At 37.7% G+C, this 26,580-nt stretch overlaps 1 protein-coding gene across 3 annotated transcripts; it reads right to left on the minus strand.

The window, feature by feature from the left end:
* Positions 1-481: 481 nt before the first annotated feature.
* fndc5b (fibronectin type III domain containing 5b) lies at positions 482-26,159 on the minus strand. Of its 3 annotated transcripts, none has more exons than XM_053231486.1 (6): positions 25,872-26,159; positions 15,051-15,166; positions 13,167-13,365; positions 10,824-10,913; positions 7,921-8,098; positions 482-5,671 (listed from the first exon to the last, which is right to left on the minus strand). In XM_053231486.1, the coding sequence occupies exons 1-5, from the start codon at positions 25,972-25,974 to the stop codon at positions 7,959-7,961; spliced, it is 648 nt and encodes a 215-aa protein (XP_053087461.1). In that variant the 5' UTR covers positions 25,975-26,159; the 3' UTR covers positions 482-5,671; positions 7,921-7,958. The 3 variants fall into 3 exon arrangements, with proteins under 3 accessions (XP_053087461.1, XP_053087463.1, XP_053087462.1); XM_053231488.1 differs by having other exon boundaries at positions 15,051-15,162; positions 25,872-26,038; XM_053231487.1 differs by lacking the exon at positions 25,872-26,159 and adding an exon at positions 15,268-15,578.
* Positions 26,160-26,580: the final 421 nt, after the last annotated feature.

Raw genomic sequence — 26,580 nt, forward strand, 5'->3', positions numbered from 1 at the left:
AAAACTTAAAGGACCAGCTTTACCTCTGACTGTTACAAAGGGCTGACACTGGAGACTCCTTCCAAAAATGCTAAATAAATGTTTCCTTTTTTTAAAATCAGTTTCTCTGGTGCATCCACCAAAGAAGTCTCTGTGTAAGTTGTTACTATAGAAATGAAAATGGATCAGAGATTATGAGAGCATTAATACTGTATAAACCTGCAGCCGGAATCAGAATTTAATCAATACCTTCTGACCAATAAGAATTGAGAATTCAACAGCACTGTGTTTTAAGTGTTTAATAAAGACTACTTATACATTATAGACATTTTTATTAATTTCAAGCTTGAAATAGTCTTGCTCTTTTGACAGCTAATTTTGCAAATTTTAAGAATTTATTTCTAGAAAGCCAAATTATCTGCCAAAAAAAGAACATCTAAAGCTTGAATTTAGTGTATGTATATATATATATATATATATATATATATATATATATAAATATTAAAAACTATAATAGGAAATACTAGATAAATTTGACTATATTTGAGATGTCAGTTTTTTGTTGTGTGATTAAAACAGCCAAAAATATTTCCTCTCTTTTCTGATAATCAAATTGTAACGTTTCATTAATCAGCCTAAACGAAAAACACATGCTTATTGTATTTTTATTACATCTTGTAAAATATAGTCACTGTATATAGGTCATTTCAAGTGAATTGGAAATGATACACTGCAGCTGTGGTGATATATCACACAGTCCGATTCATTTGCTGGTGGGACAGTTTGGCTTAATACATATAACAGAATAAATATATGTAGAAGTAGAAATGAAATATGCAGTACCAATCAAAAGTTTAAGAACACATGATTGAAATGTATTTCATCATCGTCTTGATCTGAAGATACATTAAACTCCCAGAATCCATCAGACTTGCATGCCTCATTCTCATAACTACACATTTTTATTAAAATTATTTAAAGAATAGTAATAAGCACTAATATGATTAACTGAACCATAAGCCAAGAGTTTGAGGAAAATGCTTGAAATATGTTTCTAAGCCAGTTTTAAATATAAAGTTACATAAAATGACCTGACCTTCACAGTCATGGGAGGAAAAGGAGGCAACAAGTGCTGAGCATGTGTGAGAATGTCTTCAGCACTGTTGGAAAAGCCTCCATTATAAATGCTGAGAATGCTATGAGTGTGAAAATATTTACAAAGAATTTATTACAGAGAATTTGCACAATTTCATTTCATTGGAACATCATAGTTTTTTCAGCATCAGATATAATAACATTTTATAACAATCATCTTCATTCATTTATTCATCTTAAGTAATTGTTTTATCCTGGTCAGGGTCATACTGGCTTGTTTTTTCTGCATGTTTTTGGGAGGTGGAAGGAAACCGGAGAACACAGAGGAAACGAAGACAGAGAACATGTGAAACTACACAAAGGCAGTAACCCAAGCTCAGAATCGAACCAGGGACCGTGGAGCTGTGAGTACGTGTGTTCAAACTTTTGACTGGTACTGTATATAAACCTTTCAATAAGGTTAGTCTGGTAACTTTTTCTATGAAGAAGGCCATGTGTATTATTATTATTATTATTATTATTATTATTATATTCATAACATGTTTATATGGCATATTATGAATACATTCACAACATTTTATAATGTAAAATTACATTATAAGCATTGTTATAATTATTTATGAAATGGCATTACAGTTCATAGCAATATCTATTAATGTATTTATAAATTAAATAGAATGCATTGTAAGCAGTGTTTATAACACATTATACCACCAATACCAAGAAAACTCAGCTCCAGTTTGCTTAGAGCATTATGGTCACACTGAATTTATATACATTTAATTTGTGAGTGTAGATTATTGACTGACATATGATATTATAACCTAATTATAATACCTTTCATTTTGTATTTCTGAGCTCTAAGTAAAATGAGTTCTATTTTACACAAAACCATGAATTAAATCCATGGCATCAAGCCCAAAACTACACTGCACATAGAGTATTCTTTCAGCAGTTGTAAAGTTTTGCAGTATGATTTCTTGATAAATTCATTTATTAAAGGGGGGAAAAAATCAACAGCTCTTACAATGCACTAGGCAAGATGAGGTTGGATTTCTTAACAGTGTTGTAATATGTTATGAATACTGCTTATAATGCATCATGTTAACAATTCCTAATGCATATATAGATAATTATACCAATGTGTATAATGCCTTATGAATGCATAACATGATATGAATGAGTTCATAGTTAATTATAGATATGAAAGAGAAATAGTCATAGAAAGTTTTTCTTTTATGTCTAGAGTAAAACAGGACATGAGCAGTGTTCAAGTACGTCCTCAGAAAATTTGAAACCGTCCTACATAAGACTTTACAAAAGAATTACTAAGAGTCAGACATTTCACGTTCTTACTTGCAGTCTCTTATTATGGAAGTGATTTTAAATTCAAAGAGCCAGACAGTTTTGAAGGCTAGAAGTGTAAATGTCTATAACAAAACCATTTCTGCTTGTGATCCAGTTTGGGACTGAGAGGAGAGTTTGCCTCTCTGATTATTTTGTGGGTCATGAGTGGGACATCGTCTCTGGTCAATACAGCAGAACATTGCTTAGGAACACTGTGGCCTCATTCTCATTCAGTGTCTCCCATTGTATCTGCTGGAGCAGAAACTAGCAGTAGGAAAGTGATGATCTGTGGAGGTGAAAGCATAATCCTCTCTGCCTTATGTAAGCTGCCCAGACACGATATTGATGTCGGCCATTTTTCAGCCGGCGGCCCTCCTGCTTTCTCCCCGCGGCCAAGGTTAATTAGCAGTCATTAGAGGAGAAGTATCGAGTTTCTTCCGTGGCAGTGGGAGGGATGGCATGAAAAATGAAGGAACAGATGACTCGCGGAGCGTGAGGACGGTCCGTTAGGCTGCCGCCATGACAATGTAATGGCCGTATGTCTGGACTGGGAGAGTGTTTAAATGCAGTGAGACTCCTTCAAGTACCCTTCAACCCACTTGATTAACACTGCCATCAATCAGTGACATGGCTGAATACAAATTGCTGCTGAGAAGGGCTGCATGATATACGGTTTCTTAAATGCTATCTCAGGATTGGAAATTGCGATACTGATATCTCTGACGGCTGAAATATGTAATAAATACATAAATGAGCCCTTGGACATGTCACCAAGTAGCTTATCATGTGCTGTTATCCTGATTAGAATATCACAGAGAATTTTACAATCGCAGTATGTAGCAATATTATTATTGCTAATATGCACATCATGCAGCCAGATTGCCAAATTATAGTAATTATAATGATTAGGGATGCTACCCGATATAGATATACCATGCTCATTTATTCCATGCTCATTAATTCATACTCATACTGGTAAATTGCTCTAATACCAACATCCGATACTACGTGATATTACGATACTGTGTGACGTGAGCCTAGTGTACAGTGTGCACTGAAGAACAGGCAACGAAAAGGCAGTGATCTGGACGTACATCACGATTAATGATAGCAATCAAAGCAGACTGCAAACTGTGCTTTGTGAAAATATCAAGAGGAGGAACTACAGCATATTTCTACAATACAAGTAACCTGAAAAAAAAAAAATCAGGTTACTTGAACATGAAAGCCAGCTCGAGGAGTTCAGTGCTAGCAGCAAACGCTGGCTAGGTGAGACAATGAGAAAAAATAGCAGCACTTACCCAGTATGTTGTTCTTGACGATCAGCCATCATCAGCTTTTGATAACGAAGGATTCCAAACCAGTGAAGAATGAAACGTACTTTAATTACAGCTGTACAGAAGCACTTTTCAAAAGTGGAACAAAACCTGCTCTGCACTGCAATCCAACACAATCCAAAGTAACTAATGTAGCTTGCTAATGCACTTCATTTAAAATCAACATTATATAGAACAAGTCTAGTGGTGAAAGTGCATGAACAAGCATCTGTGTGAAAACATAAACAGAGCTAAATAAAATATTCTCTGACGTCCCTGATTGATAAATAATAAGTAGGTTATGCATTTCGTTATCGGTATTGACGAGTACCAAAAAAACACGTACTCAAGCTTGGTCTGAAAAATGGTTCGACTGGCTGGCATCCCTAATAATTATAGACTCATTTATAAATAACACATATTACGAAAAAGCATCTTATTTAAGTAATAGTTTGGTCCTTATTCCAGAACATACAAACTAACTCATGGGTCTAAATGGTAAATAAATCCCCATTAATTGTAGCGTCATACTACCGATGCATTATTATGGTTGTATAGCAAAACTGTACTGCTCTTTTAGACATATTCCCTAGGATATCTGCATGTCCTGTCATGGTACAAATCAATTCTTTCTAGACCTCTGGCCTGCATTAAGCATGTTCTTATTGCTTCCTGCAAACTGACGACTTGTTGAGTTTGTCCCAGGAGGACGACGTCCGCGTCAGTGACTGTGCTCTAAGTGACAAGTCCATCTGTCCTGACACTCCAATAACGCGCTGTCAAGCCTCTCCCTCATCTCGCATACTTCACTTAAACTGTCAAACGGAAAATTTATTACACAAGAATGAGACAAGAGGGCGTTGAAGGTCTTGAAGGAGATGGGACACTGGCAAGGAAACGCTTTGGAGGAAAGGCACCGGAATCTCTAATGGAGCCATACGTCACAGCAGAAGCATAATTATAGCAGTACTCATAAAACAAGACCGTTACCAGGTAATGAGGAGCAAAATAACTTATACTCTACATTTATATACTCATCATTGACAGCAAGCTTTTGAGTTACTCAAGACGCACGAGTGATTAAATATATTCTCCATCACTGTATTAATATAATATACGAATATATCGTCTATATATCGCGATGGGATTGGTGTGGATGGTATGATGGATGAGGTTCAGCGTGAGCCACTGTATTATTCATCCTCTGGATTTTAACTCGGATGCCCTGAGAGCGAGAGAGTGCTTATGGAGAGAGAGATCGCACTGCACCAATACACATTATCACATTTACAGCGGTGACTCCTTTTCAGGGTGAAAAAGAAAACCTCAAGCAAGGAAAAATGAATGGAAAGAAAAGGAAAAGTATGACGTAAAAAGAGGAACCAAATGGCATAGAAAGAGATAAAAAAATAAGAGAGAATATGCAGAGAGAAAGACGGAGAGATATGTGAAATAGCTTCAGTTTATCCCCTTCCTCATATGATCCTGTTTCAGCACTGATAAGAAGAGAATGCTTGGGGGGAAAAAATTGTTCCCCTTCATTCATAGCACGATTCTGGTTTATTATCGTCTTCCCTCAAAGGCGATGACACATTTTGCTTATCTGTGCGAGGTGGCGCTGGAGGCAGAGTGTCCTGGGATTTCTGGCTCTCTCTTCTCAGAGCTTAGGGAACATCTCTGTTTGGAGCCAGACCCAAGGGAACGCCCGGTCATGCAGTTTTCAATTCTCAGGTCTTCACTTCAGTCTTCAGATGTGCTCAAGTGTACTCGTCAAATGTGCTCGAGTGTATCATTGTCTTTGTGTACTTCATAGACAAGCACCAAGGGGTCCGTATTTGTTGATAGGATGCGATATTAAAGAGTCCTTTCAAATGAAGATGGGCACTCTTGTTTCACAATAATGTCATTTGATGGCTTTCCGGTATGTCTCAGCTCTGTGGGAGGACACATCAACAGTAAGGAGCCAAAAGATAACCAACGTATGTCAGAGCATTGCAGACAGAATTTGAATCAGAACTCGGCTGAATAGGTTAAAGCCTCTGGCAACATGGTTTCAGATGAAAAAAAAAGTGATACCAAAGATCTAATAATAAATATAAAATAACTGGATCTTTGGTATCACTTTTTTTGGATCAGGGAAAGAAAGAGTTCCTGAAGTAAGTTGTTGTGGTGATTGGGAGTGTGTATTGTTTGCCAGAGGGATGTGGTTGGAATGTGAGGTATGCTAGAGTGTTAGGGGTTGGAGGTGATTTTTTGTAGCTCTTCTTCTGATATACTTGCTGAACTCTTTCTTTCCCTGATCCATTGGAGAACTCAAATCCTAACTGTATTACAGTCACTGATGTGTTCTGTCATTAACAGTTTATGCCCAAGTCTCAGCCTTTCTTCAGTCAATAATCTCATCTGGCTACTGTAGATTTGTTCCTAAGAGCTGCTGCTGTAATCATAAAGACTGTCCTATGCTCATCCCATGACTCATTCACTATATACTTGTACTGAACATCCTTTCAACACTCTTAGTACTGTTTGTCTGTCTTTACTCTTCTACACCTGTATACTGTAATAATATATAATCCCACTATCCGGTGTTACCTGGAAGTCTGGTTCAAAATCAGATTAAGGTTGCATATGTTTTAATTTGTAATGTCGTGAAATGTTACCACACCCATGTCTAAATAATATGACTAAAACAATACCAGGTTTATTAGACAAAAAAATAAACCTTGCCTACCTGAACTGTTGTGTAGCCACTCTAGTAATTAAAAAAAAAAAAAATTGGAATTGACAACAGACTCCAATTCCCACAATGCACCACTGCCTACAAACATGGCTGCCACAGACTCCAATTCCCAGCACACACAGGGTTCATATCAATCAGCTCCCTAGTTCAGCAGTCAGGGCTCTGATCAGGGAGTCGGCCATTTTAAGGGTTGTCTCAACCAAAATCGCAATGCAAAATCCTTTCAGTGCACTAGAACTTTCACTCCCTAAAAAAATCCCACAATGCACTGCAAAAACCAGGGAGCATCGATGCTCATTATGTTCCCTTAATGGAAATAATGTCGTATTTCCTGAAGCCTCTCAGCTCAAAAACATGGCGGACAAACTCTCGGCCAACTTCCTCTACAAATGTAAGTAGCTTGTTGTCATTGTTTTAGCTCTCAAATGATTACTTACGTTAGCAATTTTTAACTTTATTTGATGTTCTATATACGGTTTGTTTGAGGCTAACGACTTTTAAGTGTTTAAGTGTTAATTTTAAAAATCCACTACCTAGCCTATGGTCCTAGCTAGCCTATGATTAAGATAACATATTTATATGACATATAATGTCAGAAAGAATTTCGGTCCTGCCTGCTGTTGATAAATGCCAGTGGTGACGTTTTACAGCACAAGGACATAGTCATGTTGAGTCGTCAGTGTCCCAGTGTGTAGTGAGCCAGGGTCCTTACCAGTGCCCCAACCCGTGTACACGATATACTGATTCAGATAGGGAGCTGATTGAGATGCACCTACAGTCACTGTCACGCTCACAGACACCAGACTTCTGATTGAAGACACCCTGACGTAATCATCACACCACCTTATGTATACTCACTCCAAACATATACACAATACAAAGTATCGTTCAGTCACAAGCCTTTGTTAATTGTTGTTGCTTTATCAGTATATTGTCCTCGCTATTGTTCCTAGTTTTGTGATTTTTTGATATTCCTTGTTATACTTTTTGCTGATCAAATGACCTTTTTGCCTGTCCTTTGATTCTGTCTCAGTCTCACGTTCTTGGAACGGTCTGCCACTCTGCCTTCTAATAAAGCAACCGTATTCACATCGCTGTATTCAAACATACCCTATTACATTAAGATTCTGTTTATAAAATGCTGCAGTTTCACTTACACAGTAAGCAGATGGTATACAGATGGATTCTGATTGTTATAGTCCCAGCTAACTCTAATTGGCCAGATGAAAGCATCAGGAAAAAAAAAAGAAACTCAGAAATAAGAAACTCTCAGCTGAAAAAAAAAACCCTCATTCTTTCTTTTGCGGTGGTAAATGTACTACATCTAATAAAAAAAAGCTAATTATAAAAATAAGTTGACAGGGGCTTTAAACATTTGGTGAAAAGTAAGCTTTGGGCTACATAAATGTATGGAATATATCATATGAGTATAAATAGACATACATGTCCTGAGGCTGAAGCCTGTTATTGCCAGTGGTCGGTTAGACCTTGCTGCGCAGTAGGCCCCCTGTAGGATGCTCGGGGGTGCTGCACTCCGACGAGTTCTTGGCTTTGTCCTTGTTGTTGTTGGGCTCGTTGTCCTTTATGATGTCATACTGACGGCAGAAGAGAGCTATCACACCTGTAAAGAGAAAGTTCGAATTTGAAGCAGCCCCAAATCCAGTCATGGCCTCAGTGACTTCAGTTCATGACTCACCAAACATGGCTAATAAGACCAAAACTGAGCATGTCTGTTGTTGGCTATGGCAGGGGTACTTAATCTTTTCTGATTTTGAGATCCTTCCTTTGGAAAAAAATTCCACAGACCCCAAAGCTTGGCTATTTTACAGCTTGGCTGGTTTTCATAGCCTTGTTTGATAACACCTTGAGGCACATCCTGCTCCTTGGTCACTGTTCTGAACCAAAAAAATTCAACGTATTTTTCAATGTACTTTCAAAGTCGATTTTATTTTAGTTTCCTCATGATGTGCTTAAATTAGGCTGTTTCAAATATTTGTTCATGGTTGCTATCAGGTGCTCTAAGTAGGTTTGTGTTAGTGAGTGCATATCTCATGTTTCTATTGATTCATGTTTAGCTTGATGGTATCCATAGACCCTGACCTATTGAACTAGCATGAAGATATGTTTCTAATGGAGACTACAAAGCTCTTCTGTAAGTCTCTCTGGATGAGAACATCTGCTAAAATGCTGCAAATGTAAATGTCATGTCAAAGTTTTTTCAGGCTCAAACAAAGAATGTGATAGTAGTGAACGTAGCAGAGCATTACTTATAGGCTTTCCTTATTTTAATGTGACATGCTAACATAATTATGGGTAGTTTACATGCAGCACTTTCCTCTGAGCATGTCATATTGTGCACTAACTAGCTTGCCTGCTAACTAGCCAACATTAACCAAGCTTAACCAAATAAACCAGCTATGATGTATAGATGGCATCATAAAACCCAAGTTCAATATACAGTAGAAAAAACAAATGCTGTACATAGATTTTTTTTTTAATATTAGATTTGTTGACTATGATTACAATAAGAGAGAATATGAAGAGGAGTTTTGAAAAGACAATGGCTTAAGACTACAGTGGCTTCTGGGTAAGTTCTACTCCTGAAGTCTTCATCCTTCATCCTTCATCTAACACTCATCTAGCAAACTTCATTCAAGCTAATTACGATGGCGATTGGGAGTTTCCTCAAGAGGAAATGGCTAGAGCGTTTTATTGGAAAGCTGGGCTTGAAAAAGCCTGAAGTGGAGAGAGGGAGTCAGGGATAGTGATGGATGGGGGATGTCAGAAGGAGAAAGGAGATAATAGAAAAGCTGAAGATGGATCTCTGTACATTTGGGCAAACATTACAAACCAATTATAAATGAGCTCTAGAGGTGTGAAGATGGCTTTTGTTTTTCTTAGTTGTACCACAAATGTCAGTTTTGAGTATTTATTCTGCACAATTTCACGTTTTCTCATTTCAACCTAACGAAGGGCTTGTTAATTAGCCAGAGTTGAGTCAGGTGGTAGAGCAGGGAAAACACTAACACACTGCACAACAGGGGCTTATTCCCTTTCAGTGCCTGGGAAACACTAATCTGGTTCTTTTTTTTCCTGCCTGATATGGTCTACACAGAGAAAGGAAACCCGCTGTGGTCCAATTAGACCAAAGAAACTCGGAAACTCCTCTCTCTCTCTCTGTCTCTTTCTATCTATTGCTCTTTCTCTCCCTTATACACCATTCAGCCGGGACACATTTGGGTTATTTATTAATTGCATCCTTATGAGAGCACAATACAAATGGAAATATTGCAATAATGATTTACAAATAATATACTGCACAGCACTAAAGAAGACTATCTAATCAATCTCAGAATACACATCAGGAGCGGTACCACGTTGGCTCATTTTCCTCCAAATTGGTCTTTTTAAATCACATTTGGATTGAAAAACAAAATGTCCTTGGGATGTTGGATAGAAATTATGATGCAAAGTCACAATCTGAAGCAAGATATAAACTCTGATTAGGCTTGAAACAATCAGGCCAGTATAATGACTAATATCACACAGAACATGACGATAACATTTATGCATTAATTTGTCAGACTGAGTGTAAAGATGCTTGGTTTTGTTTGGATATATTTGAGACCATATATTTTGGAAAGGAATGCTGTCTGCTTGTTTTTCCTCACTGTGCACATGACAATAAATGCTTTGAATTTGAATTTGAATTTGAATTTAAGTTGAAAAATGTGGGGAAAAAATTGTACAAAACTTACTCTTGAGAGCAGCTGATGAATCCAACAATATCACAGCAACTACAACAACTACACTTACTACTAATACACTAGTAGTAGTAGTAGTAGAAAAAGCAATAATAATAATAATAATAATACTTCAGCTACTATTAAAACTGTAAATCCTACTGCTACTACTATTACTTGTGAAGAGCTGGCACATTAGTAACACGTTTGTTTTCTTTAATTTTTTTCTTTGGCTTTATTACATCCGTATACAGTATATTACTTCTCAGTTTGAGAAAATTGTAGAGAAAAAGTGGCATTTGTCCACTCTTGCTGGAGATCTTTGAGGAAAAATTTGTGCCAGGAAAGTAAAATATTATTATTATTATTATTATTATTATTATTATTACCTGTGTAGTTGTGTAGACTTAGGTCTACACTATCGGCTAGCCTAGTATTCGTAGTTTGGGTTAGAGTTTCATAGTTAGGGTTTCAGACTGCTAAGAGTAGAGAAAGGTGGCAGCACTGAGACTTCTATTACCCACTCCTACTACTAAATAATAATAATAATAAGAAGAAGAAGAAGAATGCTGTTGATTAAAACTCTTGGTGTAAATCTGTTACCTGCCCACATGATCAGGACCACTACTATGATGATCAGCTCTCCGGCCCTCAGCTGCGCAGCCTGGCCAACCTCCTTCATTGTCACCTCATCTGACAGGACACACAAAGGCATACACATGCTTACGAAGAGAAAGATAAAGGAAACACAGTTGGTGCTGTATTTTAGCAAGCATGACACATAATATGGCTAAGTTCTAAAGGTTACCTAAGAATAGTTTTTGGCTTGTACAGTATGTTTTAAAAGGGAAAGTTTTTTTAATCATCAGCCAGATGTGAAGTAAGTGATAGCTATATTGTGTTTACTAATGAGATGACTAATGCGTATTTGAGGACTTTGATCATGAGCTGTGATCAGCCACTGGAAATTGAAGGTTTCTTTCAGGACATGCTTCTCCCCTTCCTGTCTTTAAAGTCCTGTCTGCTATCAGGAGACCATCCTTCTTGGCAGCAGATGTAAAGCGTCTGGTGGTAATTAAGATCATTTGTGAATTCCCTATTTGTGTTAGCCTCTGATGAGCCCTGGAGGACAGGCCAGCTGGATTGATGGAACACTCTTATCACTTACAGCTAAAGCAGAAAAGTTATCATTTTCTTCATGCTTCTGAAGCTGTGCATTTTTTTTATCTGCCTGTCAATGCGGATGCATGTCATAAGCCCCAAACAAAAAGCAACATGAAGCCACTTCACCTTGAAACAGGAGGCGTATGGTGAAAAAGATTAACTGTCCGCGCTCATTAGCCACCCTCGAGCTATTTGAAATGAAGTGAAGCGGAAGACTGCTTGCTCGATTAACTGGAGAGCAACTCAAGTGCTAATGGATGATTATGGAACAGTGTTTTTAGTAAACGCCTGCCTGTCACCATTGACGTATTGCATCAAAAGAGTGTAAACTAGCTGTACATTTTCTCAGTTTACTATAATTTCTGTATAATTCGATGTACATTTCTGCTTCAGTCAAGAAAAGCAACAGTTTTCTGCAACTTTAAAATCGTTTCCATCAACTATCACATATGCAAATGCTAACGACTTAACTCATTATGATCAACACAACACAGCTGCTTATGTACACAGTCAATGTTGTAATTAATTTTGAAAGGAGCAATCAACGTGTCACTTGTTCATCTATTATGCTGCCTACAGAAAATGTTCTTTTTTTTCTTTTTTTGCCTGTTCACTTGGACTTGAGAAGTTCTCCTGAAGCCTAAACCATTTCGTATGACTCATAGTCAAAGGTTTTAAGAAAAGAACATTGGGTCATTCTCAGAAATGGATGTGGGAGTCAAAAGAAATGTTGCACATTCTCAGACATTTCGTGGTAAAAAGGTGCTGGCACCATATCTTCATTCGAGCTTTTCTACCTTACTATAATGGTTTTGCATCATTCTCTAGCACCTCACCTCTACCTGAAATATCAGCACCAATGTATAATAAAATGGTTGCCACAAGTTTATATGAATATGTCGGTCACTAAATGGATTTTAAAACATAAACCTGGAAATATTGTGGGTTGTGCAGAGAAGGCAGTCTGTCCTGCAATAAAGTCTGACATTTTCACTTTGAATTAGAGTGTATTTTTAGAGTAGCTGTATAATGGCCAACCTGCTGTGTTTATGCATGAATCAATGTTAATGCTTTTCATCATATTCTGACCCGAGCCTCAGTTTTTAATGCATCTGGTCAATATCGTATCCACAGAACATAGTACTTAAGTATATATTTGGAGTATTTGTACTTGATTATTTTTGAAGACGTTAGACTTCACTAGCTGTGTATATTTATAGTTTAAGTCAACTGCAAGAAAAAGCATCAATCGTTTACTTTTAGATTTTATACTTAAGCAAATTTAAGTGTAAATATATGGCTGGAATTTAGGATATTAATTTTACTTATCCCAGTTTATACAGTATGTCTGCCACATATAAACGTGCTTCTTTAAGAAATATACCTCCTCACACGGGGCACCTGAAATGCAGGTGCTTTGCCTTACATAGACCAATAATATGGATTTTGCACTGTAAATCTACAGTGTTTTTGGGAGATGGGAGGAAACTAGACACCCCGAAGAAAACCCACATTATACATATAACATTTATATTTACTTTGAAGCCTTAAACACAATTTAGTACTCATCCTTTAGTTCAAGCAGACGTGTAGTTTTTGGACACGCAGCATAACAGTAACAATATATTTACTGGTCTACGTAATGTATATTTCTTCTTTGAGCTCAAGTGAAGTTTCTGTGCTTCCTCCACCACTTTGTCTTTGCCAGTAAAGAAGTTCTGAAAGAGGAAGGGGTTAAAACATTATATTGGAAAACACTGGGACTGTTTATCTTCGACTTACCAGGACTTTTGGAGGCCATTTTTTCTGACTCTTTTGGTGTGCGGAAGAGGACAGGGTCACTGGGGGGGCTTGTGCCACTCATGCTGATGGACTGCACATGGACAATATACTCTGTATCAGCCTCCAAATCCCATAATGCACACGAGCGAGTGGTAGTGTTCACTTCCTGGATGAAGCGCATCATGCGCACATCCTTCTTCTGAAATAAACAAGACAGGCAGACAGAAATGTGAGAGGCCCAGGCACTGCAAAAATATGTTGCAAGAATGTGAAAAATAATATTTATCAGTACCAAAGTATCATTTTAGATAGTGATCTTACTCAAGTATTCCTTTTGAAAATCACCATAAGGTCCCCATAGGTCATGTGTTATCTTCAAATGGCACAGTGAATTATAGTATTTAATTTAAAAAAAAAAAACTTTTTTTTTAATGTATTTTGTTATGATAGTTGGACACAATCTATTACAGTGCATTGTGGAATTTCATGAATGCGCTGTATATTTTCCACTTGGCACAGATCCAAAACTCTATAGTGGACTTGAATCATTTTGCACACTGGGATAACTCTCCAGATCACTCATTGTATAGATAGCATATGTTGTTGTTCCTCTTTCGGCTGCTCCCATTAGGGGTCATCTAAGGATCATTGGTCCACGTATTTGATTTGGCACATACATGGGTGTTGGTTTTTATGTCGGATGCCCTTCCTGACGCAACCCTCCCCAATTTTTATCCGGGCTTGGGACCGGCACTGAGAGCACACTGTTGCGCGCACAACCCTAGTAGCTGAGGCTGGTTCCCTGGCCGGGAATCGAACCCGGGCTGCAGCGGTGAGAGCGCTTTGGCCTAACTACTAGTCTTCCAGGGACCCTGATTGTATAGATAACATGTAATCCAGTAATATTGTTGACAACAGGCTCCCCTTCATGACTCAGAAATGTATAACCCATAACCAAAAGTGGCCATATGAAGGAAAACAGCAACTTAGTGTAGTGTGGAACAGAGTTTTCAAAAGCAATGCTAGCCCTTGGTAATTAGTATTGCAGTGTCTTGCATAAGTCTTCACCATCTTGAACTTTTCCTTTTAGATCTTGTAGGGTTACAACCTGGAACTGAATTGGACTTAAGTGGGATTATATATCATGAATCTACACATAAATTAGTTTTGGTGCATTCAGAACAAGTCCAGGACAAGGTTCTGGAAAAGTATTAATCTGGGTTATGAAAAAAATATTTAAAAAATATAAATTTTAACATCCTGCCAAGCACCACAAATCCATTATTAAAAAATGGAATGGACTTTAACCATAACAATAGGATTAGAGCTTTATACTCGGCTTTTTGAATCCACTTCCCCAACCAAAATGAGACCGGGAAAGAGGATGAGTGTGACATAGAAAGGGCCTTTTATAGGCTGCATATGTGTGGTCATGGTCACAAGGTGATGACTTTTACTTTTAGTACTCAGCAAAGTAATGAGCAAAAAGGGAAAACTCCACTACTTCATAAGGAAACCGCCCTGGCAATCTGGAATGAAAGGAAGTAGAACAGGCCATTGTTGGCTTGTTATTGAAACTCGGGGATAGCATTTGGTCTGGGACTTTGGTGACAAGCTGTAATGACTTTGTGCTCCAACAGATGGTGATTCTGCTCTTCATTACTGGAGCACACAGAGTAGCGGCACATCTCCCGAGACTGCACACACACACACACACACACACACACACACACATACACACAAGCCTGCGATTCTACACGATGTCTAAAATATGTTCAGCCTGTATATACTGTACATACTGTATCTACACAATATACTTAAATATACACACGGACAAAAATGAATTACCTAAGAGACTTTTGAACACATTTGATGCATCAGTACCTGCTGTGTGATGGCAAACCCGATGACCGGATCTCCCTCGAGGATGTCCCATGTGACCACAGCCGCATTGCCCTCTAAGGTCTTGATGGTTACATTCAGTGGGGCGGATAGGCTGTCTGAAGACAAAAGTCACAAAACCAGAGACAGAAAGTTGATGAGAGAGCATCCTCTTGCATCTCCCCACAGCTTTGACTGACAACACACAGAAAAATCTTACAAGTAAAAGCTGGAAATATCACCGACTGTTTTTTTTTTTTTTCACTTCTTTCTCTTCCCTCATTTCTAACACCAAATAGGATGGTGTGTGTGCTTCAGATTGTGGAAACACTCCACTGCTCAACCTGGTATGAGGTCACGCTCAATCGATAGTTCCATTACACTCCACTTTTATTTACTCATGTGGGAGCTCTTAGATTGGTATCTGAATGTGCTTTAGAGTGTTAAATAGTCTGCAAATAAAAAGCATGCAGCCGTCTTTTCTTTGGTGGTATATTTTGTCTTTTTGCATAAAATAGGCATCATGCAGAGAAAAGGCTTTGCGTTGTTATGACTGTGTGTGTCATTTGTCTGCATAATAACGTAGTGATGAATAAATCACCTCAGTTAGCACCTAGTTATCTCTAAAGTTCTCGGAGCACAGATAGTCAGCACTGCATTATTTATAAAACTATCCTAAATTCACATCCATTAAAATATGGACAATATTTAAAAAAACAGGTCAGCTAAAAGATGTGTTCTCCAAATTCTGCATTAAAGAGCCTTACACACACACACACACACACACACACACACACACTGTTGTTTTTGCCAAAATTCAGACTTTAAGATATCATGCTGTGGGGAATGCACATGCTATTTCCGTAACAGAATCAGAATCTTTTATTTGCCAAGTGCATAATGCACAAATATTTTTCTTGGTACAAATGTCAATAGTCCAGTAATATAAAGGCTAAAAACTAGTATTGGTAATACAGTAATATTAGGTGGAACTATGCACATGGAAACACTGGAAAACCCTGGGGGAAAAAACCCAGATGTAGAAATGCCAGCACTGTCAGCATGGTGTTTGAGTTCTGCCTCGAGCAGTTCCTCAACCTCAGCTACATCACTCCAGTTCATAATTGTTCTCAACTACAGATGTGCGCAATCCTTTTTTTTTTTTTTTTTAACTCGTGCAGTTACTACATTTGTTTGTACCTGCTTGCACATTTTCTAACAAATTTCTAACAAAAACCATATATATATACACATATATATACATACACACTGTGTATATGTACTGTGCAAAAGTCTTAGACACCCTATTTTTTGGTACATACTTTGTTATAGGTTTTTATTTTATGATTTCTGCATAATCAAATCAGTACAAAAACATTTTAGATTTCCCAACATTAGTTTTCCAGCACAAAATTAAATGTTACAGAATAATGTTTGTATGTCAGTAAAGAAAGTAGCATATTATGTAAGAGACTGCTTTTCAGACAAATAACATAATGAAGGCTGCTGGGTTTTGCTGCAAAAATAAAAAGCAAGTGCAACAGTCAAACTCTCCAGAAGAACTGTGGCTGCAAGATGCTCAGAAAAACTTACCAGCTAAATTCCTTATAAAACTGCACAAACTGTACCTGAGACTACTGATTTTTTTAAAGCAAAGGGTGTATATATATATATATATATATATATATATATATATATATATATATATATATATATATATATATAGGAGTAGTGTGTGTGTATTACGTCATATGTGTATGAGTATATATATATAGAGTGGGAAAGCTCAAACATGTAGTATTGAGGGTGTTGAGTTTATTAATATCATACGTCTTAGTTGTGTGTACAATAAAATACCACTTAATAACACGTCTCAGAGGAGGGTTACTGGAAGGGTCCTTGTTTCTGAGAGTCATGGCCTGAGGACAGAAGCTGTACAGATGACAATTAATCCCAATCTTTACGCCTGTAACTCTAGACCTTTAATGGTGGGATGTTGTCTGCTTTGTTCATCAAAGACTATAAGATTTCAACAATAATGCCCAGTACAGTTTCACTGTGAAACCTAAAACTGTGCGAAGCAGTAAATCCTGGTTCAATACAACTATATGATTGTTTGATTTACTAGAAATAAAGGCCACCCTGTATGTGTAACATAGCCATTTCTACAAAAGAGATTATTGCCTAGCAATCAAAATTTATGATACGGTGATAAAGTTTATATAAAATAAAGTGCTGAGTGATGACATTTCCTATGCAGTGCTTTGCATTCAGTTAGTTTAACACATTTCATTGCCTCACTGGATGTTCATGGGTGATCGGTATTCCCTGTGAACACATTGTGCTTAAGCAAACTGTAATGGTCTGTTCTCAAGACTAATGTGTTTTGAACACATTGATTGACTTCTTGTCTACCCAAAACTGTACCTCATAATCCATCTTCTCACTCCAGCTTCCACACTTTTTTAATCTTCTGCTATTCTTAAGATGGTATTCCTGAGTCTTTGTTGGTAGGAAGTCAAATTCACAGATTAGATAATGAACAAATTCTATCTTGTTATCTTGTTATCTTGTCTATCTCTTGCATATTCCTCTGCTCAATGTGGTTTTCATACATTTGAATCGTATATACTTATGATGCTTATGGGATATTGGCAGCTTCATGGTTAGAATTAGTGACCAGAAGGCTGTAAATACTAGTCCTTAAACTACTTGAAAGCCTTCAAGTGTTGTTACAAAATGTACAAAATAATCTGATGCCTGCAAAAAAACCAAAACCAAAACCAAAACCAAAAAAGAAAAAAAACCTTATTTTGGGAATAATTTAATCACTGCATTTAGATGCCCCTACAGTCCTCAGTCTCGTACCTCCAGATATTTCCTATTAGTTTCTGAATGTGGATACTGAATATTTCCTAGAATAATGTGCATTAAAATGAGTATAATAAATAAATAATAAATAATAAATAATAAATCGGGGTAAATAAGGAGGTCATGTTGTTCCTTTTTAAGTGAAGTGACTTGTAAGTAGCAATTATTTTAGTGACTGAGCAGTGGAGAGGCCCTGATAAACACTACAACATTCCATTTTCTTAACATACACAGTATGTAAGGAATAATACCCTTTGGGGCATGGTGTTTTATTAAACTAATCAATGTGATGCGGACCAATGCGGATGCAGTTTTTTATACCACAAAACACACCACACTATTTTTTTATCCATTTATTGTTACATTTAATGCTGTGCAACCTGCTCAAACCAAGACATCCCATTCTCTCTTTTTAACTCCCTCTTAAAGTTAATAAAAACAACAGAGCTTGTCATGTTACTGAGAAACCAGAAAGCTAATAAAATACCACTTAATAACTCCTGAAGACTTTCCTGTGAAGTATAACCTAGGTTCAGTTTTACTTCTTCCTGTTACAGTGATGTGACGACACTGGAGACTCCTTTGAAAAATGCCAAATAGACATTTAAAAAAAAAATCTTCACATCTTCAAAATATCAACATTTCTAAATGTTTTTTTTAAGCATCCACCATACAAGTCGTTGTGTTAGCTTTGATATGATAGAAGTGATATGATAGAAATGATGACATAGTAAAACACGTGTGTTAATATAAACCTGTCAGAGCTGGGCAGTTAAAGCAAATCAGTCACTTTCTGACCAATCAGAATCAAGAATTCTGAAGCGCTGTGGTATAAATATCTTAAATACATAAAGTTAGTTTTTCTTGGTTGCTTGGAAGCACAATTAGCTTCACATTACTGATTTCTAATAAGTTCTCTCTTGAACTTTTTACGAGACAATGTTTACTTGGGAGTTTTTCTGGTTGCCAGTTGCTCATAATGCTGTTTTTCTTCAAGTTGTCTATAATTCGATTGTACATGAGAGACCAGATTTTTCTTCTCTGGATATGGTTACAGTAGAAAATGTAAATATATATATATGTATGGTGCGAGATTTTAGGTCACGCAGGTGCTGGTAACTTTGCAGCGCCACAAGTGCAGTGTCCTCAGGATTTAGATGACTGAAAAAAAAACATGCAAAAAAATGCAAAAAAATGATGCAAAAAAACCAAAAATCAAATCTATACTCTAAATATTTACCATGCAACTACATAAGAGCAGCAGCGCCAAGTCAACTGTATCCAACACAAATGTTAAAATCCTGTAAATACTAAAAAAAAAAAAAAATCACACTAATACAATTTCTGGCATTATTCTGCAATCATATAGTGACCTCCTAGAATTTTTACAGGGTATGCATTGTCCATTTTCACACTAGAAGCCACACGCATGGTCAGTTATAAAGCACGCCAAGACCTTTCGTCCACAGTTTCACACAGTTTCATCTCCTTCTGCTTCCTTTTGCCAGTTTCTCAGTGGCGGTGTGTGTGATTGGGTGATGATACATGGCCAGGTCACCACTTCACCACCTGAGCCTGCTGCAGTGATTTATTCTGCCAGGACTGAAAGCTCAGGATCCTGGCATGGATCGACTTCCTCCTGAGCCCTTGGCCATGCCAGGTCTCGTAAATATACATCCTTCCAACATCTATCTCTGGCCTGGGCAGCCTAAAGGAAGTATTTACTGTTGCAGATTTCAGTCCAAAACCTACAAAACATACAACATGTCGAGATCTTATGGCTATTTTGCAAGGCTCTTGCCAAGTATAAAAGTAATGCGTCAAAATTTTAGGAAACTTACAGATGCAGCATGTCAGCATAGACATTCTGCACAATGTTGCATTGTTCGTGTGTCAAAATCTGATTGCAGACAGCTTTTCAGGGTACTTCTGAATAATCAGCCACAAGAGAGTGAAGCAAGAGGAACCAGACCTGTCTGATTAGCGGATATGCGTCTGTAACAGTAGTTATATACAGCCCAATCACAGCCGGTGAACTCAACCTCACTGTGATTAGCTTACATAATGCTGCACTTATGTAAATGTGAACCATTTATACATGTAAGTTTAGATGTTGTAAGTGGGTGCATCAGTCAAGGATTACATGGATCATATGGATAAAAACTAATTCACTCTGTAATATCATCTGTTCTAAACGTCAAATCTATATATAGTGTAGAATTTAAAGGGCCAGAAAATATGTGCATGAAATCTGGTAATAAATGCTGCCAGTTATGTTGCACAAAAGATCAGCCATTACGTATTACAGAGTAATAACAAAGGTCAAGACCATAAAAATTGCACAGTGAAAGTGAATTATCTTCACAGAGACGGACTTTGTCCCAAATTTCTTGAAAAATTCTGACACCAATTACTTCTTACGCAGTGAATGTGCCCAAAATGGAGAACAGGAATGAGCCTTGAATAGTCTCTGAGAGTGAAATGTAATTATGGACCTTTTCAAAGTGTCTATCTGCCCTGATATATCTCAGCTACTGAGGAGAGAGTGCTCAGAATAGGCAAATATTCAACTTTGACAATTTCAGCGACTGTAGAAGATAACTTGTGCAAAGATTTGCTGAGCACGTGACATGCTGAGAATAACCTGATTCCTAATTTACTCATAGAAAGAAATTTAGGTATTTTTTAAGGAAAAACAAGGTATTTTTCCTTATTGCTGGGTTGGTACCATCAAGGGTGCATGATTTATGTATGTATCTTTTATCTAGAAAAAATTTATATGGTGTATATGGTGTACCTTTAATTGGATTTTAGAATGGTTGTTAAGGTCCAATTAGGTACCTTAAATTATTTTAAAGGTTCCCTTGATTCCCTTGGTTTGGTATTTTTATTTATATGGTATGTACACTGAAGCAATGATTTACTAAAGGTTTGTGTAGGTAAAAACCCTGTTAAACTTCATAACACCAACCAAAATGTGCAAACTAATGTCCTACCAGGATCTACGGAGGAATGCGTAATTCAAATGAGACACAACAGCATGTCCATTTGGTGTGTTTGCCTTGAATATCTGGGCATTTCTACCTATAAGTGTGAAATACAGCATGGTGTCTATGCAAAGAAATTAATTTAGCACCTTCAGTGTGATTTACTGCAGCCTAAATGTCACTTGGTTGAGCAAATCAATACCACCAAAGGGCAGATATTAAATCTATACAAAGCAGTTTTTGCCATTACAAGACAAAATAAAACCATTATTTTATGAAAATTTCCAAAACATTGTTTTAGTATCTCAATATAATGAGATAAAACATCTTGAAATTATTACTGCCATGAACACAGTGAAGTTAGATTAAATACTTGACGTGTTTGTGCCTCTATTGCCACCAATGCACCTTAAAAACAGAGCGCACTCATGTCTACACTCTTTTATTGTGTGTTCATGTTGCATTGTGGACAGTTTTTCAGCACGTTTAATCAGCATTGTACTTGACACCTAATTACATACATGCGGCACGTTTCTGGGTGTATCTCTAAGATCCAAACTCATCATGCAAGAACCTCATTTAAATATTGTTTTCTTCTCTCCTACTTTGCATATGACATCAGTCACGTAATTGTAAATCTCATGCAAAACATCTACTAACAAGCAAGTTATAAGATTGCACATGCAAATTAGCTCATCTTGGCAACTTAGTAAATCAGGGCTTCTGTATCTATAAGTTTAAACTCCATTATCTAGGTAAGGAGTAAAATACGATGCGACATGCTGTTATAGGAAAATAATTGATGATGAGGTGATGCGATGCACCTCGATGCGAAGTAGAGTTACTGTTACCACCTCAAAGTTGATTATTTTCCTATGACAGCATGTCTCTAATTATTTTATTCCACTTATACTGCAGCAATATTTATAAGGGTCCCTGGAGGACTAGAGGCTACAGTGCTCTCACCGCTGCGGCCCAGGTTCGATTCCTGGCCAGCGAACTGACCCCAGCCCGTGGGTTTGTGTGCAACGGTGTGCTCTCAGTGCCGGTCCCAAGCACAGATAAAATTGGGGATGGCTGTGTCAGGAAGGGCATGTGGTGTAAAAACTGTGCCAAGTCAAACAGGCGGACCAATGATCCGCTGTGGTGACCGCTAACAGGAGCAATCAAAAGAGGACCAACAACTGCAGCGATATTTATTAAAGAGTAACATAATTTATATCCATTTGTAGGTATATTTACTGTTGCAGAACATCCACAAAACAAGTTAATTCCTCTTATTATAGCAACTATAAACAGTCAATCATTAACCGGCCTCTTTTTATTCTCTCTTTTTTGAAGCTAATAAGACAAAAAAAACACAGCTTGTTATATTACTGAGAAACCATAGAGCACACTATCTGAAATACTTTCCCATATCTGAAAAGTTAAAGTTAGAGCTTTACCTCTGACTGTAACAAAGCACTGACACTGGAGACTCCTTCCAGACATGCTACACAGTTATTTTTAACAATTACATGTTTTTTAACCTGTTTACGTCAAGCATCCAACAAGTCCCTGTGCAAGTTATAGAAACAATATCGTATTAAGTTATAGAAACAATAATCTATTAGAATGAGTGCATTGAGATTTGTATTGCAGCCAGCACAATTGTCAGTGCTGCTGTTATTGAAAATAAATCAACACCTTCTGACCAAACAGAATCGAGCATCCAGCAATAGTGCTGCGTTATTACGTGCAATAATACCTATAGCAAACAGAAAAATAAAGCAAAATTACTGTTTATGGTTATATAGAGTATAACAGAAAAAATTGAAGGTGATGCCATGACACGTTCTCATCACATGGTCCTGCACTGTGCTATTAAATATTTCACCGCCTGTCTGCCTCGCCACTCTGAAAAGTGTCTGCAGACATTATCACTGAAGAAGACAGTCTGGTGTAGAATGACAACCGAGCAATTTTACTGATATTGTCATGCTTCTGTGAAAACGTAATATCAGAAAAAGTGCTTACCATGGATTTCTAAATGCTTTCAGTGCATTTCTGATGCCTTTTTTTCTCATATTGTGTCGTATATATTGTGAGTGTCGGCTGCACTTCAGAGTGACTGCGAGTGTTCAGGCTGAGCGGATTAAGCCCCTGATCTCCGAACTTAAAATCTCAGCCAAATGCGTCACTTTCTCTTCAAGTCTGACATGATGACTCCGTCAGCAAAGACATTCTGGAGTTTAACCCCTTAACATCCAAGGAGCTGTCACCAAGTCCAGATGAAATTCCTCACTCTCATAAATACACACATTTTCAATTTGTTTCACTGTAGTTACTGAATAAAAACTGGGAGTTTAAGGGGCTGATGATATCTGTGCCATTAGTGTCCTTGGTTATGGCTAACAACTGCTCTGGAAATTAGGAAATTTCTAATATATGAGTCATTAAAACCTGGGAACACTGGAACGCCAGCCCACGCACACACATTCACACCTAGGGGTAATTTAGTGTAGTCAGTTCACATGTTTTTGGGACGTGGGAGGAAACCAGAGAACCCTGACATAAACCCACACAGACGCAGAGCGGACATGTGAAACACTAAACACAATAACCTGAGCTCAGGATCAAACCAGTGGCCCTCAAGCTGTGAGATGCAACACTACTGACTACATCACCAATTTTTCAATTTAAAAAGTATCTATAAATATCTGCAAATATTTGACACACAGTAAAATAGCATATCAAATTAAAGACGAGCTTTGTACACCAAACAGTTGTGCTACTTTTCTCTGCCACTGTGATTTTTTTTTATTAGTGAGCTGATTGGTTAAAAGCTAATCTGTAAGAAGAACCAAGCAGAACTGATCAAATTTGATGTAAAATTCATTTTTCAGAATTGTCAGTAAAAAAATGCTGATAGTTTATGAATAATTTGTTGTTTGATATATTTTTTTCATTTTTCTTTTTATTAAAAACACAGTGCTCATAGGATATTGACAAAAAGCAAAAGAGCAATGCATCCTAAATGAAAATTAATCAAAAAAGTATAACGTAGATTATTTTTCATAGAAGAATTAGTCAGAAAAGCCAAATCCAGTGACCCTCTCCAAAATAAAGACACCCTAAAATAGTGTAAAAACACAGATTTTAAAGACGCTATACCTGTATGTGGAAAGGAGCTTTAGTATTGTCATAAATATTTAGTACTTTTTTCTTAAAAATTCAAATTGTGTTGAATCATCTTCACATCGCAATAAATCCAGATATAAAATTATGTCTACTTTTAACACATTATATAGAGATTCTGCTTCAATTTGCCAAAATTTTCCCTAATTTCCACGTCCTGTTTGACATACATAAATTCTTGTAGTATTGGAAGGATTAAAACCATACAAATTGTCTTGTAGTCATATCAGTATCATTTAAACTCCAGTGTCCTCTCAGGAGTATCAGACCCAACAGCCATTTAGTGAGTCAAAGCGACGACCTGAGCGCTTCATGCCTCTGTTTTTCATCATCACACACATCTCAACGGGTGAGGAGCGAAAGTCTAACACCTCCAGAGTTAATCAGCCTTCGAGTACATTTGCTGCCTGTTGGCATCACCCCCTGCTTTTGTTGTAGCTCTTTGTTATGCAGGTTGCCTGTAAACTGGATTTGTTTTTCCCCCCAGAGCATAAAGTGAAGGCGTGAAAGTGATGGAGTGAACGTAGGAGTGAACGGGCCTTGTTTTGTTCCCTCCGTGTACATGTACATCAGCTCTGTTCTCTGCTGCATCGCCTGATGAAAGCGATGATGAGGGCTGATGGAGTCTCTCCACTTCACATGAAAGAGAAACGCAGACTGTTTGTGTTCGCTGTCATGACCCAAGAGGTTCAAAAGGTTACTCTGAAAACATATTCTGTTTTTTAAAAAAAAAAAAAAAAGAAATGCCTTTCTCAGTGCACTTGTCATTCATTTTTTTCCCCAGTTAGTCTAGGTTTAAAAATTAAAATAATGCCTGCATTTCAGTTCCACATGAATACACTCAATCAATTTACATGGAAATTCCAATTATTTATGAATTTTTAATATTTTGGTTGATATTTCAGTCATGTAATCTGGATTCTACTCCACTTTAGCATGGTTACTGGTCCACAGAAATATACATGCATCTTTAAATTTGTAGGAAATTTGGCATTTTTAAAAAAAAAAAAATTGTAGTATTACTAATGAACTGTAAGGTTGGAATAAGTGAAATTAGTTAAATTAATATTTCATATTAATTAATATTCCCATACAGATAGTAAGCTCAAATCATTATTATTTTTATGTGCATGATAATATAGTAAGCAGTAATGACTCTGGTTCTCTTCTCTTGGATGTAATATTATCATCCATCCTCACCATCAGGGAATTTGGCATCTTTTACACAGAGATCGAGAGCAATCAACACAACTGCAGATTCATTTAGCTAATGTGAATAACTCACAGGTGATTGTTTATTGATCAGAGGAATCCAAACGCTGTGTCTAATGCATTTCTTTAGCACAGTTTTAGAGGGTAATGGTTGTGCATGCAGCAGTGGGCTTTAGGCTACACAGCTCTTTATAGGGTGCATTTAATCAATCAGATCAGCAGAATAAAATTAAGCTCAATGTAAGACCGGATTTGCTCCCTACAAACTTCCTTCCTTAGCATTTGCCACCTGGTACCTCTAGCCATAGTCATCAGTAGATGGGAAGATGAATCAGTGCAAACACACACAGGCTGCAGGACTGAGGCGCACATCGCATTTTTTCCTCCTGTTCGGGATTAAACACCGTTACTGTCCTTCTTGCACGGATGTGATGAACAGGTTGTAGTGCACCATTTACTCTGCCCGCATCCTCAACATGTCCGGTTGCATTTGATGCAACAGCCACGCATTAGTTTGGGAGCCAAACGCATGCAGTGCCGCAGACGTAGTAGCCGGTTAAAAACACGCCACACTTACCGGCGCGGACCGGAGACGCGAGCACGCAGGCGAGCAGCAGCAGCAGCAGCGGCGGCGGCGGCGGCAGCAGGAACGCAGCAGCAGAGGAGCTTTTTCCTCCCATCCTTCACGGGATCCTTTACATTCCGCCCGGTCAACCTCCAAGCCCATTTACTCACGCGGGAATGTCCGCAGCTCACAGTTCACTTAACGCGCCGCGCGATACCGCGTCGCCCCGCTCAGCGCCTTCAGTCTGCTCATGGCGGCGAACGGACAGAGCATGAGAAACTCTCCAGTGAGAGAGAGAGAGAGAGAGAGAGAGAGAGTGAGAGAGAGAGAGAGAGAGAGAGTGAGAGAGAGAGAGAGAGAGGTGCTCTCTCATATGCGCGCGGGCCGTTTTTACGCACCACCGGCTTTTAGAGTGACGTGGAGTATCACACAACAGAAAAGCCCTCTATCTATCTATCTATCTATCTGTCTGTCTGTCTGTCTGTCTGTCTGTTCATCTATCTATCTATCTATCTGTCTGTCTGTCTGTCTGTCTGTCTGTTCATCTATCTATCTATCTATCTATCTATCTATCTATCTATCTGTCTGTCTGTCTGTCTGTTCATCTATCTATCTATCTATCTATCTATCTATCTATCTATCTATCTGTCTGTCTGTCTGTCTGTTCATCTATCTATCTATCTATCTATCTATCTATCTATCTATCTATCTGTCTGTCTGT

Source organism: Pangasianodon hypophthalmus, chromosome 29 (genome assembly GCF_027358585.1).
Source record: "Pangasianodon hypophthalmus isolate fPanHyp1 chromosome 29, fPanHyp1.pri, whole genome shotgun sequence".
NCBI lineage: Eukaryota > Metazoa > Chordata > Actinopteri > Siluriformes > Pangasiidae > Pangasianodon > Pangasianodon hypophthalmus.